Here is a 17,852-nt window from a genome sequence, read left to right as displayed (position 1 = left end):
TTCCAAAACCAGCAGCGCTGTCAAATGAGCAGGTGGCGAGTGACATAGCGGTGAGCTGTGGAGCGGAGGGAGGGTTAAGTATTTTGTCTGTGTTTACCCACTCCCTGCACTCACACGGTCTCCAGACTCAATTTAACACCTCGCGGGCTACAAGTCACTTCAGCAGGAAGGGTCTCACTTTAAAGCTTGTATGCTTTCTGCGAGTTCATTTCCTTCAGAGGAAGAAACCATAAAATGTCTCAACCTCCAGTCCTGTTCACATCTGGGGTGACTAGAAAAACAGAATCAGTTTGTTCTCCTGTGAAGACATTAAAACAGGATTTTGGATAGAGATTTTTTGGATGCAAAGATATTGTAAAGTGTGTTTCAGGAAATTAAAATACAATATATGAATGTGTGAGAATGTTTTTATGGTCAACCTCAGGGGAATGCTTCTTAACTGTTAACCTTTGAGTGAAAATTTGCAGATCTTATGTGCTATTATGACATATATAATCATTTAAAAAATACTCTAACAGTATACAAACAAAAAAAAAAAAGAGTGTACTCTTTATTTACAGTAATGTTGGCATGGCTCTATGCATACATAAACCTGGTGTAGCTGCTTTAGTTGATCCAGAAAAGTCCCTGAAAACCCTTTAATCAATAGCAAACTATAATACAGGCTCGGGTGCCATCACAGTATAGCAGGGTATTTAGAAATACTGATTTTCAATACCATCAAAAATACAGAAGCTGCTCTTTCAGTCCATGTGATAAACTGATAGAGATATGTTGCATCTTTTGTTTTGTAGTGCACAGAAGACACTACCAGTAGTCCTTCTTTGTTCTTTGTAACAAGTAGCGGAGCTGAGAAACATGGTGATTTACAGGACTATTAAAACTAAAATGACTCTTCCCCTTTTTCGGAGTATTTTGGATTTTAGTCCAGCTGATGAAGGTGAGCTAACAAACATGGGTGAAGCGGTTTTTGGGCATTTCTTTGTCATTGTACTTTGATGTTATGCTTCCATATAACAAGCTGAATCAAAAACGGGTGCAAATGATGGAAGTTGCACCAAATTTAACAAATAATTGAAATGGGAGAAAGTTCCATCTGGGATGTGGAGACTGCTCCTACATTAGGATGCAATCTGACTGTCTGCTGGAAAACTATTTACAGTTTTAAAGTCTGTAATTTGACGTTGCATCCAAAGAATCTTCTCCTATTTAAAGAGCCCTGTGACTGTGTCCGGTTATCTCTCCCCTTTGGTGAAAACGGCACCAATCATCATGAGTCTCAACACAGAGTGAACAATGTGCGGGACAAGAAAGACGCCAGCAACAACTCTGTGTGCCAGTAATCTGTCTTTGAGGCCCCGGCGTCTCTAATTGCCTGGACACTTGTGTCCGAGGGCCGCTCTCGTTCCCTCAGTGAAAAGATGAGACCTCTCGTGCTCCTTACAACAGGCTTAAGCTGATAAACCCTTTCATTCAACATGGCCGTGGGATCGGTGCTCCGTGCAAACAGATTGGGTAAAAAAAGACTAATCAAAACAGCGATTAGCCCCCAACACGGAGACAGAGCTAAGCCACGGTGCAGCCTCAGCAGGGGGTCCACTCGCTCAACCACTAAAAGTGTCTGATGATTTGTGTGGGGCTTTTCTGACAAACGCATTCCTCTGTGCCACTACATGAGCTGGCATATGCGAGGAATGCATGCAGGGTTTTATTTTTTATTGAACAAAGATGTAGAATAGTTGCTTTCAAAATGGGACGTGACAGCTGGAGAATACAATCCAAGGCTACTTCTCCTTGTTCAATGAGAATCGCTCTCAGTCAGATAATCAGCTCGTCCCATGACATCCTTCGCTTCCTGTCATGGTTAGTGTTTGTCGGCCCTTCATTCAGTCTTCCCTCTAATTTCCCCCCCTGTTACAACCAGCAACATTGCCAATAACTCCATATGGGCTACCATCAGTACATCATCTGGCCTGTTGCTCTGCTATATTATACAGACTCCATGTGTTTCTCAGCAGCAAGGTCAAGTTCAATGCTTGTTTACTTTACTTGCTGCAGCTGAAGTGAACAAACAAGCTGAACTTCAACATTCACTACATACTGCACAACTACTGTAAAAAAGATGGCTTTGTCTGGAGATCAGATTTTATAACACAGTGTGAAAGTATACAATAGGACTGTCACAATATCAGATATTTACTACACAACTATAGTGGCCAAAGGCATTTATGATAAGGAGATCATAACATTAGCTATACAAAGATTGGTAAAATAAGTCAAATGAATCAAATGAATTATTGTGCATTTTATCTCTTTTTTTTGGCAAACAAACAATAACTTAATTACTTATTAGGCACCAAAGTATCAATTCTTCTGCCTATTTATGATCCCTATAAGTGTGCACAGTGCCCTCTCTCTGGATTTACGCTTTTCTTTTTATTTTGCTGTGTTTAGTACGTTTCTGGGTGTCAACCTTTGGACACAAAGCCACGGAAATAACGTAGACAGTGGTGGAAAATGAATTCAGATCCCTTATTTAAGTAAAAATTACTCCACATCAAGTAAAATTCCTGCATTCATCAACTTACTGACGTAAAAGCACAAAAGCACCAGCATCAAAATGTATTTAAAGTATCAAAAGTCAAAGTACTCATTATACAGAATGGCCACACTCAGATTGTTTTATAAATTCCAAATATATTATTGAATTATTATTATGCATTTATTTAAAGAGTCTTCAATTGTGATTAAAGTAGGGCTAATTTGAACTACTTAATATACTGTCATGAGGTTTATTTAAAAAGAAAAGTGTGATCACTTTTAATGTATCATGATTTTTATGTTAAATCTTCACCTGAAAAGTAAGTAAGTGGAGCTGGCAGTCAAGTGTAGAGGAGTTAAAAATACAATATTTGCCTCAAAATGTAGTGAAGTAGAAGTATAAAAGTTAAATAAAATAGTTACAATCCACCGCTGAATGCAGATAATTACAAAGATGCTATAATTACTTGAACTACCAAAATTAAGTCACTAATTATTACATATAGTAACTGGCTTAAACAGGTATGTCTACACCTATTATTTTAGCACTTCAACGCAGGCTTTCAGTGGCAGTAAATATTTTGCAGCCAGTTAAAAAAGTTTCATATCGTTAATGTTATGTTGCTGATAATACAACAGCATGAATCAATTTATTGGCAACGCTGCAGAACCATTATTTGTTTTCCAGATTAGCTTGCCCACCAGTGACCTTGAGTAATAGCTCACAAATGTATTATAAAGAATCACGTGACTCGGGCGTGCACACACACGCCGTGACAGATACCAACAGGGACTATAAACATATCCATTTGTCCACGTAGATATAATGTGCAATTATGTGGTGAGCGTGTTGATGCAGTGGTGTCAAATAACACCGGCGCTGTAAACTCAGTGAACCTGGCTGCAGACGGTTTTGGATATTTAGATTAATAATCCAAATAGAAACACATTAAATGATCCCAATTCAAGAATGCTTGTTTGTGTGCAAACCTCCTGGAGGAGCAGCGGATGGGTGCGCCTGGAAATGATTCCAAGTGACTCTCTGGTTATTATAAAAAATAATGAGCAAACTACAGGCCATGAGATCCGCTTCAGCCAGACTCCCCTCAATTTTTCTTCACTTTACTTAACGCAACATGCCAACGTAGCGAAGACAGCATTTAAATTAGCTACACAACTCTTGAGTTGCTGAGCTCCGACAAAAAGTGCATTTGAAGATTATTATTTAGAATTCCTTCAGCCACCGTTAACTTGCTACGCCATGAAGAAGAGCTGATTCATTATTAAGGAAAAGAGTCTTTTAGGAAGATGTCGGTGGCCTTATTAGTCATATGATACATCCTCAGCTGGCTCATTATCCTGTAGGAGATTAACAGCTCACTGTAAATACAGGGCCAAGGAGCCACCAACAGCTAGAACCAATAAATCTCTGCATTTTGAAATATTAACCCATTTTTTTTAACATGTATATAAACTCTTTGAAACAGTAAAACAAAGACATATGTGAAGAAGCAAGTTAAAATTAAAAAGGAGAATGGGTGACTCAGCCTGATCTTCCAGTGGAAATTTGGCGCTGGAGTGCAAGTTTCTTTCAGCTGTCAAAAAGAGTTTGACAAAGTGCTATTTCTGGATTTTAATATTGTTCAGTTTCCTCTGGTGCTAGGTGACATCTTCAAGAGGACGTGGCAAGACGTGGCATATCGAAAATAGTATCCAATTACTGTCAATACATCATTACAAGTAATAGCTCAAGATTTACAGATTTGTTTTGCTTGACCACTATAGTCTGATACTGAAGATATCACAGCTTTTTAAGATGTCTTTCCACAGTCTTGCTTATTATATGGCTAAGATGAGTTGATAAAAACAAAATTAAAGCCAGATGATCTTCATCCTTTAGGTATGGGAAAAAAAAAAAAAAAAATCACATAAAGCCATTTCACAAATCAATCCACAATATTAAAATCCCACGATGCGGTTACAGTAGCAGACAATAAATAAGACACTGCACTGCCCTAATGTCGTACATTAAATCTATCGTTTTAATTCCGAGAAGATGTGGGCTGCCCACAAAGTCCATCACAGCAGAGTGGAGTACAGCACAGCACAGCAGTTAACGCACATGAGTGCTTCCCAACATATTTCTGCTGTCATTCCCCCACGTCCCTGTAAAGTAAAGTAGCCTTTCAACATCAGCCCTCATGTGACCTTCAACATTCAGAGGCTGAACTTTTCTTAAAGCTATTCCCAGTGTTTAGCTGAAAGTAATATAGAAATGGCTAAATATTTCAACTGTTTATCCATTACTTAGCTTAATTATGTCAACCACATCCATTACTTTGAGCCTATTTCATCAATATAAGCCATTATGTTCAGCTATCAATTTCAACCATTACTTTACGCTAACTATTTCATCCATTTATCCATTACCTTAAGCTAGCTATTTCAGATGTTTATACATAACTTTTAGACATCCATTTCAACCATTTGTCCATTACTTTTATCAAACCATTTCACGTTTATGCATTAATTTTAGCTAGCCATTACAGATGTTTATCTATTACTTTCAGTTAACCATCTCAACAATTTATTACTTTAAGCTAATTATTTCAATCTATCCATGACTTAAAGCTGTCAACCATGAATCAATTAACTATTTGAACAATATATACTTTATTATTAGCTAGCAACTTTAACCATTACTTCAAGCTAACTAGTTCAACCATTTGTACATTACTTTTAGCCAGCTATTTCATATATTATGTCTATTTCTTTCAGTTTACAATCACAACAACTGTTTTATTTATTACTTTTAGCTAATTATTTCAAATGTTTATCCGTTACTTCAGGTTAACTGTCAACCATGAATCAATTAGCCTAACTATTTCAACAATATATCCATTAATATTGGCTAGCAACTTTAACCATTACTTTAGGCTGACAATTTCACATGTTTATACAGTCTATGGTTTATACATTACTTTCAGACAACCATTTCAGATGTGTATACATTACTTTTAGCTAATTATTTCTGATGTTAATCCATTATTTCTATCAAACCATCACAACTATTCCAATATGGATTCTTAATTTCCTCCAAAACACAAGTTATGTTAACAAGTATGTGAATATGTATTTCTTTGCTATTTAAAAAAAAAAAAAAATGTGTTGAGCCACTCCGCAATCTGTCCACATTACCTACTGAGTAAGATGTTGAGAATCACCAGTGTACCCAAATGAAGTGTAATCAAGCACAGAATAAAAACAGAAGATGTTTAGATCAGTAACAAAATATGGTTATTTTGTTAGTAGCCTTACATTCAAAGAAATCAAGCTCCCTTTCCCTCACTTTATCAGAGTGCACGCTTGTCAGTTGCTCGATAAAAATCCTCCCGCCACATGCAACAGCTAAACTGAAGGCAAGACAGCGGGGCTGGTGCCACTGTGCCATGCTGCACGCTGAGACACTGGGTCTCTTTGTATGGCGAGCTTCTTTTCAGACAGGAGCAGGAGCTGCAGGAGCACTTACACTTGAATGAAAACACCACAGTGAGGGGGGTTCACAGCTTGCATATACACAACAGTGCTTCCATCCTGGGAGCGCGGCGGTGGTCACATGGAAGGGGAAGGGTTATCGTCCAAGGGGAAACTTGTCACGCCAGAAATTTTCATACTATGAATAAATTAACATCAAATCAACACTGCCACTCACTGACTGAGTAGATATCCTGGAGGAGATAGGTTTCATCGAGTGTCAGAGATAAAAGATGAAATTTTGCAGGGCGTGTAGACATTTCGAAGCGTGCATCCATCATTGTGTCTTTTTCCATTTAGCTTAAGAAACATGATCAGTGGTGATGATGAGGGGGAAACTGGGCAATCACAAAGAGCCAACATTCAATCTAGGAGAGATAACAAAAGGAAGACGAAAAAGACAGCTATGGATGGCAGGATGCCCCTGGGGCGGCTATGCTGTTATTATGTTGGAAGGGGCTGCTGAGCTGCGGTGTGGGGCAATTAGAGACCGGAGGATTGAGTGGGGGATGGTCCAGGCACAACAACCCGTCCATGAAGTGTTCTCAGCTCAGAGAAAAGGAGAAACAAACCTCCAGGATGCGGCAGCAGTAGCATTAAATAAAAAATAAATAAAAAAGGAAAACGCATAGCAGATGATGGTTGATTTGTGAATTGAACTAACCATCTGCTTATTTCCATGGAAAGAAGCAAAGCTGCTTTCCTGTCATCAGTAGAATCCAAAATTAATATCAAGCAATCGCATGCTGAACTTCTATGCCGCTGGTTTGGATGATTTGACTGGCAAGTATGTGACAATTGGGCTGGTTTGGGGTTAATGTGCGCAAGCAGATGAATCATCTGTTGTTCTCATTGAAAGCTCCTGCGGTGAACACATTAGCTATGTGTATTATCTTTAACGTCACTCTGCTTTGGAAAGTCCTGACTGAAAACCACACAGAGTCCGGGAGGAGCAGTCCAGCTGGAGAAGACGGGGACAAAGAGGAAAAGTCAGTCCCAGAGTATCGTTTCAGTGGTTGGTGGACCGCAGACAGAGGTCAGAGCCTTACAGCTTTTGTGTGTTGTCTTTTAATGTGTAGATAACGGAAGTGAAAACAGATCGAGTTGCAAGAGGGAATGGGATTTTACAGGACACACAGTGCAACTGTTCCCTAAACTCTCACTTGGGTAACTTAAGCCTCCGAACTTCACCTCTGATGAGATCTCTATTGTCGCCTCTCATAATATTACAGATCTCCCAGTAAAAAGGGACATAATGGCCAGTGAAGAGAGACAGTAACACAAGCTTGGTGGTGTGAGATGTAACAGTTGGCATTGCCAAGTATCCTGAGCCCTCACAAACACACACTGTTTCCATGCCCTCCGGCCCTGAGCGGCTTCAGTGGAGCAGGTGTCTGCCCACATTCTTTACATAAGCTCTTGTCAAACATGGCGCTCAGCAACAAGGCCTCACAGCTGCAGGACAATGGAGTCCCATTAAATGACAGCACTGCAGCCAGGCATGCACACTTCAAGCAAGAGTCAAGGTAACAGCCTCGACAAGGTCATCTTACAACAAGTAAGCGTTACACCAAACACAATGGTGTGAATGGGAATGTATAAAGAGTAACATCATGTTGCAAATACAGTTGCATTTAAATGATAAGATTACATATGTTTATATAACACCTCTATGTTCACAGTTCATTAATAAGAAAACAAATTATGCACCACCACTGAAGTGCTCCATATGCACAACCAGTGTTAAGCCAGCCAACACAAAACAAACATTACAAATGTTTGATCAGCAAACAATCATTTAAAAAAAACCTACACAATCTTACATGGAGCAAAATATGCAGAAATCCTAATCAAATAAATGCCAGATGAATGTCTGGAGCACTTCCTGTTGCTCTGCAATAAAGCCATCATAATATGTAATTTAAACAAAATTACTAACTAGTTGCAGGTATTTTGCCAACACACAGCTTCCTCTACCTAAATCTAAGGCAAGGGCCTTATTACTGTTGACCTGAGCCACCTCGCAGGTAAGTAAAAAGGGAGTTATTGTTATTGCAACCATAATATTATACAACCAGGAGACCAAAAAAAGTTGGGACACTGTAAAATGTAAAAAAACAACAAATAAATAAATTGTGAATATATTTACAAAAAAAAACACATTTTCCCAGTATGAGCATTAGATATTTTGCATTTGTCCTGTATTCAGTTCAATGGATTTGCAAATCGTTGCATTCTGTAATATGTTTTATCACAGTGTTACTTTTTTTGAATTGGAATTTGACCTTAAGCCAGAAAACCACATCACAATTTAGTTGGGCAATTATAGAGACTTAGAAAAAGAAACATATCAGTGACCTGTGTTCATGTAGCATATTGAAACAACTCAATGCATGTAAACGTTTTGAAGGGTTACTTACCTTTAAAAGTAATTAAACAGCATGAAACTTTAGGTTAGGTGTTCTTTTAAGGTTTCATGAGTCATCTAATCTGCGAGGGTCAAATGCCTTGAAGTAAGGATTATCTTATTTTCCTTTTAGTCCCAGAGCCAACTTCATTAGGCTACTTACAGTGCTAAAGCCTCTGTACTTTGATCGGAGTCAGGAATTTAAAAAGAGTGCCACTGTTTCCGGATCACAGCTTTATATGGTGATAGACCACCTTCATTTACTCTGTTTCAGTCCAACATAGGGCTGCTGCATTGAGTTTTTACACTACATACATCATGCTTAGTCATCAGCCCCAGCCTTTGGATCTCGTGCATCTATTCATTTAGTTGTATTTGAATTATAATTCGACCTACTGTTAAGGAGCAGGCAGAAATGTTTTATTATTTGCTTACTACCTCCCTGGTGATCTTAGAGACCTCAGTTTAATGTCCCGCTGATAGTTTGTTCCCATGAGTTCGAGCGCAGTCAGACTGAGCTCAAACTGGTGACGAATACATCCTCTTTGAATCCTACAATTAACTTTAAAGCTCTCAATTACAGATGTTCCACATCACAGAAGCCTCAAAAATGTCACATTCTGTTGACGTTATTAGCCCGCACTGTGCGACTGAACACAACAAAGAAGAGAACATCTAACGGTACAGGCCCACAAAAACCAAACACAACAGTGACAGATCAAGAGGAGCGGATTGCCACCTGCAGATAAAACGGCTTGGGGTTCCTCTTTCAGCCATTTCTACTGTCACAGTGCAAGGAGTTATGATGGGCTGCATGCACAGCAGTTTTCAGCTGTGACATATTGATGAAAAGCGTTCTTAGCCCCTCTCCTAAGCCCCTTGCACCCTGAGCCCCTGGCTGAGAGCCGAGTGAGCGGGCGTCCTGCCTCTGGGGGCCGGCTACAGAGCAGAACCGCTGACCAGGACGACTTGAACAAGAGGCCTTTCTCTCACCGCGATGTGACCCCCCCCTCCAACTCCTGCAGGAGCAGCTCTGGCAGCGTCGCAGCTTGTTCTCCCCCCTTTGGTCAAGTTGGGTTTTCACATCGCGTTGGCCAAGGCTTTAATTGATTTACATCAACTCTCTCACTCCTGCTGCACAAGTCCATGTAAGGAAGTGCCAGCAAGCCAAGACAGCCAGACAGCTGGCCGTCCCTGGACAACAAGCAGACATCCACTCACTGAGAACACGCTAGGCAGTGATCCCCCCTCCACAGATATCCTCTATGCTGTTTAGAAGCAATGGTCTGACTTCCTGGTTTTCCTGCTTTAAGAGTGACAACACCTTCAGAATGGAAAATATTTAATGAGAAAAATTACTGACATTTTCCACTCCATTAAGCACTATTTAACTGACCCACGTGTAACCTCTGTAGAAACTAAATATGCCAGTCAGACATGCACATGAGGAAATAACTAAATTAAATCCACTGGCACCACAATGTTAATGCCAGTTACACTTTTCAGTCTGTTTATTTGGGTTACCAAACCACCAGAGAACTGCATGACAGCTTTAACCTTTTTTTCAAGGACAGATTGGCCTCGACTTTGAATTAACACCAGACTTTCCCTTCTCTCTGTATTTAAATCAAGAATATTATCCCTTCTTGATTAAATAACAAACATTTCCTGCAACAGGAAGGCCTGGATAACCCCTGAGTAAAAAGAAAAGAGGACAGCCTCCAGTGAGAGCGATAGCCAAATCAGTACAGGACAGAGGAGGGGGGAGAAGAGAGGGGAGGAGGAGGGGAGGTACAGTCAGAGAGTCTTAGGTGGGCGGTGGCGAGGCTCTGAAAGACACGACTGAGGAGGAATTGCATCCTTCAGGGGATGAGCTCAGCTTGCATTAAGTCAAACAGAGTTTGAGAGGAGAGGTAGAGGGCCACTTAGTGTCTGAACACCAACAACATCAACACGGCCCTCAACTGGGTCGACATCGCTCACTAAATGAGGTAAATAGCACACGTACAGTAGATCCACTTTAGTTAAGATTCAGTTCACATTTTGACATGCCAGGACATCTTCAGCTGGAAACCTTCCTCTGTTCCTCAGAGCCAAATGAGAGACTTTATGCATCCAATTTTATCACCAGCTGACTTCACACTTTCATTTGCAAAATTTTACACTTGAAGCCGTCCTGTCTAATAATAACCACAAAAAAACAACCTCATGTTCCACATAAATCCCCCAACAATAGGTAATTAAATAGAGCTGCATCTCACAATAATTTTAATTATATACACATGTTTCTATTAGTCATTTCATTATTTTTACTAAACTATGTCAGACAATAGTGCATAATAATGATTATAAATTCCCACAGCCCAATTTGTTGAATTCAAAATCTCTTGTTTTATTCAACTAACACATGTTCAGTCCAAATATATCTTTCAGCATGACAAAAAAAAGCTCACTTATTTGGCTTTTTTGCTTAAGAAATGCATAATAATTTACCAAAATAGTTGCCAAATTGACAAATCACTGCAGCTCTACAACTAATTATACAGACAATATACTTTGGAAAAAAGGAAACAACTACCTGAGTTATGAATAAAAAGGTCCACTGGAGATAAACACAGGAGAAATGCTGCAGTATAAATTAATGCACGATTTCCAGCATCTGTATCATTATAAAAAAATGTAAATGCCAGCATGCATAAATCATAAATTAACTGGGGGATGATGAGGGGTAGCGACAAGCTCTGTGTGCCTCTGGAGACGCCACATTTATAAAATTGTGTGGCTTAAGCTGCTGACTGAAACATGTATTTCCACTGCTGTGTTGTTATGGTGAGAGAGAATAGGCCGAAGGTTGGATGAAGCCCAACCTGAACCTAAAGTGCAGGCCTCTGCTAGACACAGATACGCAAACTGTGTTGTTCTGTCTTCATAAGGCCGAGACAGCCGATACACCACCAACAGGAGCACGAACAATGGTTATGTTGATGCCACAGATATTTTCCACAAGCAGTTAAGGAACACAATAACGCTGCACTGTGACGATGGATGTGCTCCGCCCCAGACGACAACAAGACAACCCCCCACTCCCCTGTCATCCCCGAGCCTTATTCACGCCTGGACTTCATTATGAGGTGTAACGGAAATCATCATTGGCAATCTGAAAGAATTTACAAGACAATGATGCAGTCCAAGTCACGCCTCACCTACACAAAGAGCAGCTGGGGTTGAATTGGCTAAACGTGGCGAGACTGGAAAAGATGCAGCTTTTCTTACAAAATACAAGACCAGATGTGGGGTGCTAAACATTTTAGGCCACTGTGGGTTTCATGCACATATTTTATGACAAGACAAGGGTTTAAAATATTGTTATTTTCCATTTTATATATTATTTCCTCTTGAAAGTATAATCAGGCCTTATCTGATAAAAAGCAAAGGGTCAAATTCGTTTTTTATATTTTTTTTTTCCAATTTGATGGGTTTTTTTTACCACTTTAAATCCATAGCAATCCATTTTACAATGCAAACAAAATCAGCATTCACCGACATGCATGAATGATACAATGCACATACTACTGACTGACCACAGTATCGATGTTCATGCCTCATCTGCAACTACATTTAGATTTAGAAAAAAAGAGACCTGTGCTGCAAGCAGGACACTGTGATGGTCCACGTACATCCTGCAGCACACACACACACACACACACACACACACACACACACACACACACACACACACACACACACACACACACACACACACACACACACACACACACACACACACACACACACACACACACACACACACACACACACACACACACACACACACACACACACACACACACACACACACACACACACACACACACACACACACACACACACACACACACACACACACACACAACATGGAACTCCTTTTTTAATAAAAAATAATTTTAAAAGACTTTGTGTTAATGCAGCTGCAAATCTTACTTGTTAGCTGGTAAAGGAAACCTCTACCATATGTATTTTTCATTTTGCACAAAGTATAGTAATTTATCTACAAGATGTTTGTGGTTAATTTCACATTTCTTTATGAGCCATAAACAAAAGAAATTGGCTTCTAAATTAAAACTTCTTCATTCATCAAAATATTAGATCACAGAGGAATTTGAAAAGAGATAAATCTTGTAGTTTAATAATGATAATTTGATGTCGTAAAATCCTAAAATAAAAACATTTTCTTTGTCCATTTCCACAGAAGCTAATATTTAAATTAAACTTTCAAAATGAATATCACAGAGAAGTAAATCCAAGCTGCCTTTTAATTTACAAAAATAAGAGAAATATAGTAATAAATAAGTATTCAATAAGTGAGACATATCAAAGTACTGAACTAGAAATCCTTGCAGCACTGCATTGTTGACACCATCAGGAAACAGGATAGATGAGATGCTGGTTAAATAAAAAAGGGGCCTTCACTGGGCAGAATACATGCAGCAATATAGACATGATAGATGCAACAATAGCTGTGCTCGGGGGTGTTGAGCTAAAATATTATGTGCTAATAAACATTTCTTGAACAGAAATGTTAGTCAGTGGAAAAACAAAAAGGAAGTTAAGTCTTTCTGTTTCCTCTCTTGTTAATAAGTTAGGAATGTCTGGTCTGCCATTATTAGATTATCTTTATCCAAAAAAAAAAAAAAAAAAAATCAGGCTAAGTAAGAACAAATGGTGTCTTCGCTGGCTGCAAGTTTTTATCATCAAAAGGGTGGAACATTATTATTATTATTATTATAAAAAAGTATAATAATCTAAAAAAAAAACCTGATTTTTCTTTGTAAATGCTGCTGACATTCCACATCATTTTAATTCCTTTCTGCTTTCTTTTTAACCTCTGGTTATTAATTTGGATTTTCTGTAAAAATCTATTTTATCAAGAATTAGACTTACTTAGTTTTTGATATTATTATAAGACGACAGAAGTCCAGCTGATTAGAGTCAGATTTTAGGGGAATCTGATTAGAAATAAGGTTAATGAAACCAATCTAATGACCCAAATTAAACCCAATACACCTGTGCACTGACACAAGAAGCAGACATGGCCTACAGGGAGGTTTTCCCACTGATTTCCAGCCCACTAAACCCAGTGACTCCTCTTCAGAGAATAAGCAGTGATTTGGCAGCGTTCCTCCTCATCAGCACAGCCCATCTTACCTTTTTGTGTCTGTCTTTGAAAGGTAACGCAGGCCATGGCATCTCCTGCAAAAAGTCTTGCCAGTGTTTCTGGTCCTGATCAGACGAGATGAAGACGATTTCCAATTTGTCCTTGTGTTCAGACGCCTTTTTGAACCTGCTGTAAAACTCGCACAGGCTGCCGTTGAACTGCTTGCACGGGGCGTTCAGGCTGCATCCGAAGAAGAGCCCGACTAGGGATAGCTTGGCGCCCAGCGACTGCACGTCCACCTCGGCTTTCTCGCTGTTGACGAGCCGCTCCCCGAGTAGACTCACCAGAAACTCCGACATCGCGGCGTACAGTCCTCGAACACACAACGTTTCCCTCAGCCGAGGCTGCTGTACATGTAACCGCTATGTTGAGGCGACACCCAGTACTTCCTCCACCTCCAATTTGAGGTTTTAGGTGAGCTCCCAGCCCCCGTGAGGCGTTGCGGTCTATGCTTCACCGCGGCTCGTCCTCCGGTGTGAGCGCTGTGCAGGAATGCGCTCCTCTTAAATCGCCCTGACTGCAACAGCGGTTGCGCTCTTTCCCCAAAAAAACTATACACACTTTAATCACGACACCTTCTTACAACAAAGACGACACTTTATCACCATATTCTGTTGGTGTTTGATTTGTTAGGAATAGAAATGTCTGAGAATTATATTTTAATGTATGGATTTCCATGTTTTATAGCCACAAACTTGTCTAAATTTCAAATTAAAAGCACCGGGTTTCTAGTTTCAACTCAAAGGTGTAAGATATTTCATGAAATGTTTGGGAATTTCACATTTGAGAAGCTTTATAAGGCAACTCTACGTGAAATCCTGCAATTAAAAAAAAAGATAAGGGGAGGGTTAAACCACACTCAATGCCTATGGATGTGCTGCCATCTAGTTTTCACAGGAGGCAACTACCACGGCTGCACCAGATGTTAAAAGGACAGGTCACCCCCAAATCCAAAATTCATGTTAATAGTTTATTCGCAAAAACATATAAAAGCCTTCTTTATATATTCAGTACTGTGCAAAAGTCAAAGGGTGGTCACACCAAATATTGATTTTATTTAGATTTTTCTTCTGTTTACTCACTTTGCATTTTGTTAATTGATAAAAAAATAAAATATTAATTAAAAAACAGAAGTTTAATTGATTTTCACTGTATTGCACAATAAAAATGCATGATTTAGCACAATTTAAAAAAAAAGTTCTATTGAAACAGCAGTTTGATTGATGGGCAATTTGCTGTACTGCAATCCCAAAAAACACAATTTAAGAAAATATATCCAACCATGGATTTTTTTTGCAAATTAACTCTACATATTTTTGTCCTCATACCTGTAATGCGATTTATCAGTCTAGAGTGTTAGAGATGTCTGCCTTCTTGCCAATATAATGGAACTAGATGTCATTTTGTTTGTGAAACAAAAAAAACATTTTGTATTTTTTATGGGGCACAGTGTTCATTTAAGAAGAGATTTCTGGCACAACTTCACTGACCTTTAAGCTGCACGGGGAAGAAAAAATGGTCTTAAAAAGGTGGAAAACACTTAATATGAACTTTGTCCATAAATCCATTCTCCAGATGATACATTATCCAATAAAAATGTCATTGTAAGACTAGCACATTTTAAGCATGTGACCTTCACCAGAGTCCTCATAAAACACATTACAATGTTCAACATCAAGTGCTACTTTATTTGAGTCCTACTGTAAGGCAACCAAAAAATAAAATCACATAAAAAATGGTCACAATAAAGAAAATCCTTTTTTATAATCTACTATTCTGTGAGATTACCATGGCATTTGACAAAAAAATGTATGAAGCTCAAATTACAAACCAGGATCATATGATTGCACATAAAGCAGAACAAGAAACATTATTATGAATTAAATTCATTCTATGTGTTTGTCTTAGCAGATATCCAGCACATACTTAATTGAAAAGCTGTCTTATGGAGGATGCTCGTTATATTATTGTTGTAAAATCACACAGTTGCTGATTTGCATCACATCACAGTAGGAGATGTACACGGTGTATGGTTTATCAATAATGCTAGAATTGCACAGTGGTGAAATTGACCGTTCAACAGTGGAGAAATGATGAAATGACTGATGTGAGCAGCGCAGGGTCCTTCAGTCCTCAGTGAACATCATCCTCACCAGCTCAGCTTTGAAGCATTCTTCCTCCACCAACTTCTGGGGCTGAAACAGGATGACAGGGGCGTGGCTTTTAAAGTTTCTGTATTACAGGCACATTTACAATATCTGTATTTTGTCTCTCATTATCTACTTCCTAAGGATTTTTCTGTAAAACATGTATAGTAAAACTCATCTTTGTCTACTCCATGTCAATGAAAAAGTCAAGCAAATTATTCTCACTGTGCCGTATCGCAGCAGAGTGGGAACTCCACTCAACTTCAGCGTCTTCTTGAAGGCATTAGTTCCATCCTTCCAACTGAAGCATAAAAAAAAGACATTATTATGATTATTAGGCAGCTGATATGATTCACCAGTATCACATTTTAAAGAGCAGACAAGTTAAGGCTAAAGATGATTTTCAGCTCTCCAACATAAAAATACCTATTTGGTTGGAGTAAATGAGTATGGAATATATGAAATAAGCATACACCATAAACATTTTGTCTTTTATAGAGAGCAGTCTATTATATATGTTTAGTAGCTTCATGATCTAATCAAACCAATTGTTTGCATGCAAAACAACTATGCCTGTATGGATGTAAACACAATACCAAAAAGTCTTTGAAAATATATTAAAGCCATTATTTATGAAATTTTAAAGAGCATATTATGATTTATAGAAACACTCAACAGATTCATTGCTAATGCAAGAGTTAGTTGCAGCCCGATATGGCATGTTCTGTGATGGCACAGTTTGTGGTGAAATAAAGAAAAGTGAAATACTGACTAGGCCCTTTCACCAACTTGACAGTAGATGAAGACAGAGCCCTCAGGAAGATGAGTCATCTCTCCTCTTACCACTGGCTCCGCTAAAAGGGAAGAAGGGGAACTGCTGAAAATGTCTGAATCACAATGCACCAAATACTAAACTACTAAAGATCATTAAAAGGAAATCAGTATCCTCACATTCAGTAGTGGGAATAACTAATATTATTGTACAGAACAGTTTTTAGGTAGTTTTTTTATTTTATTTCAGAATTTCCATTTTGTGTTTATTCATACTTTTACTGTACTACATCTCAGAGATAAATATTATTATTATTAGTACATTTCACCACACTTCATTTGTGTGACAGTTTTATTTCCTTTTCAGATTACAGTTTTAATACATTTCCTTTCCTGTAAAAATCTTGTATCTCATAATTTGGTGATTTGAATTTGAATATTTCTGATAAAGTGTTGCTTTATGGGTTGAGAAAATTATCCTACATATTAAGCTAAATGAACACATTAAAAAAAATAGGACAGCATTAAACATCCATAGCAGTAAAAATGCATCATGCACATTAATGCACCATCAAAAACACAATATATATATATATATATAATAGTAATAAACTGACTGGAAATATTTAACTGCACAATAAAGGCTACTTACATAGTTCTACGTAAGTATGATTCTGAATGCAGGACTTTGACTTATAATGGAGTATTTTCACAGTGTGAGATTAGTACTTTTAATGCGGTAAAGGACCTGAATACTTATTCATGCATTGCTACTATCTCAGGTTGACAACGAAAAGTTTGTTAGATTGGGGTTTGGTACACTGGCATGCATTTCGGTCAAGTCTGCTCAAAATGAAAGCAGAAAACATCTATTGGTTATATTATATAGTAATTTAAAGTAAAGTTACCCTTTACACAATCTGGACACCAGCTCTTTCCTTGGGCGTCTTTATCACCAGAGAAATATGCGAAAATATCCTTTCCTTTTCTCTCAGACACAGCCTGGCAGAATTCATCATATCCGCGCACACTCACTTCTTCGTAGTGGACCATCGTTAAGACCAAGTTAGTATGGAATTGCACTTATTAGACTATAAAGCACTAACAAGTGTTATCAGAAATGCTGCTCCTCTGAACACTGGACCTGGTAGAAATACTCCAAATGTGACAGTACTACATCCGGCTGTGCAAAGGTTCTTAAAGGGACCGTGTCTCTGAAAACGATTACCAAGCATTT

General features: G+C 38.6%; 2 protein-coding genes across 2 annotated transcripts in view; both read right to left on the bottom strand.

Annotated features, from left to right (window-relative positions):
- The window catches only part of nxn (nucleoredoxin), a 62,355-nt gene extending 48,193 nt beyond the window's left edge, over positions 1-14,162 (bottom strand). The window contains exon 1 of the mRNA XM_059331956.1: positions 13,688-14,162. Coding sequence (XP_059187939.1) covers positions 13,688-13,996 — 309 coding nt within the window. The 5' untranslated portion in view covers positions 13,997-14,162. The remainder of the gene's footprint in view (positions 1-13,687) is intronic.
- Positions 14,163-15,364: 1,202 nt separating this feature from the next.
- txndc17 (thioredoxin domain containing 17) lies at positions 15,365-17,783 on the bottom strand. The gene is made up of 4 exons (XM_059331817.1): positions 17,524-17,783; positions 16,617-16,698; positions 16,070-16,145; positions 15,365-15,892 (listed from the first exon to the last, which is right to left on the bottom strand). Exons 1-4 carry the CDS (start codon positions 17,666-17,668, stop codon positions 15,824-15,826), a joined length of 372 nt encoding a protein of 123 aa, XP_059187800.1. The 5' UTR covers positions 17,669-17,783; the 3' UTR covers positions 15,365-15,823.
- Positions 17,784-17,852: the final 69 nt, after the last annotated feature.

Source organism: Centropristis striata, chromosome 4, assembly GCF_030273125.1.
Source record: "Centropristis striata isolate RG_2023a ecotype Rhode Island chromosome 4, C.striata_1.0, whole genome shotgun sequence".
In the NCBI taxonomy this organism is placed as follows: domain Eukaryota; kingdom Metazoa; phylum Chordata; class Actinopteri; order Perciformes; family Serranidae; genus Centropristis; species Centropristis striata.
Note: the sequence above shows the minus strand (reverse complement) of the source record. Positions and strands in the feature narration are given on the sequence as shown.

What these genes read in the sequence shown, in the direction of transcription:
- txndc17 (XM_059331817.1), bottom strand. Translation starts at nt 17,668, where the DNA reads ATGGTCCACTACGAAGAAGTGAGTGTGCGCGGATATGATGAATTCTGC. An exon ending in GTGTCCAGATTGTGTAAAGG is followed by an intron (nt 16,699 to 17,523) that starts GTAACTTTACTT and finishes CTTCCCTTTTAG; the next exon opens with CGGAGCCAGTGGTAAGAGGA. An exon ending in CTCTGCTGCGATACGGCACA is followed by an intron (nt 15,893 to 16,069) that starts GTGAGAATAATT and finishes ATCCTGTTTCAG; the next exon opens with CCCCAGAAGTTGGTGGAGGA.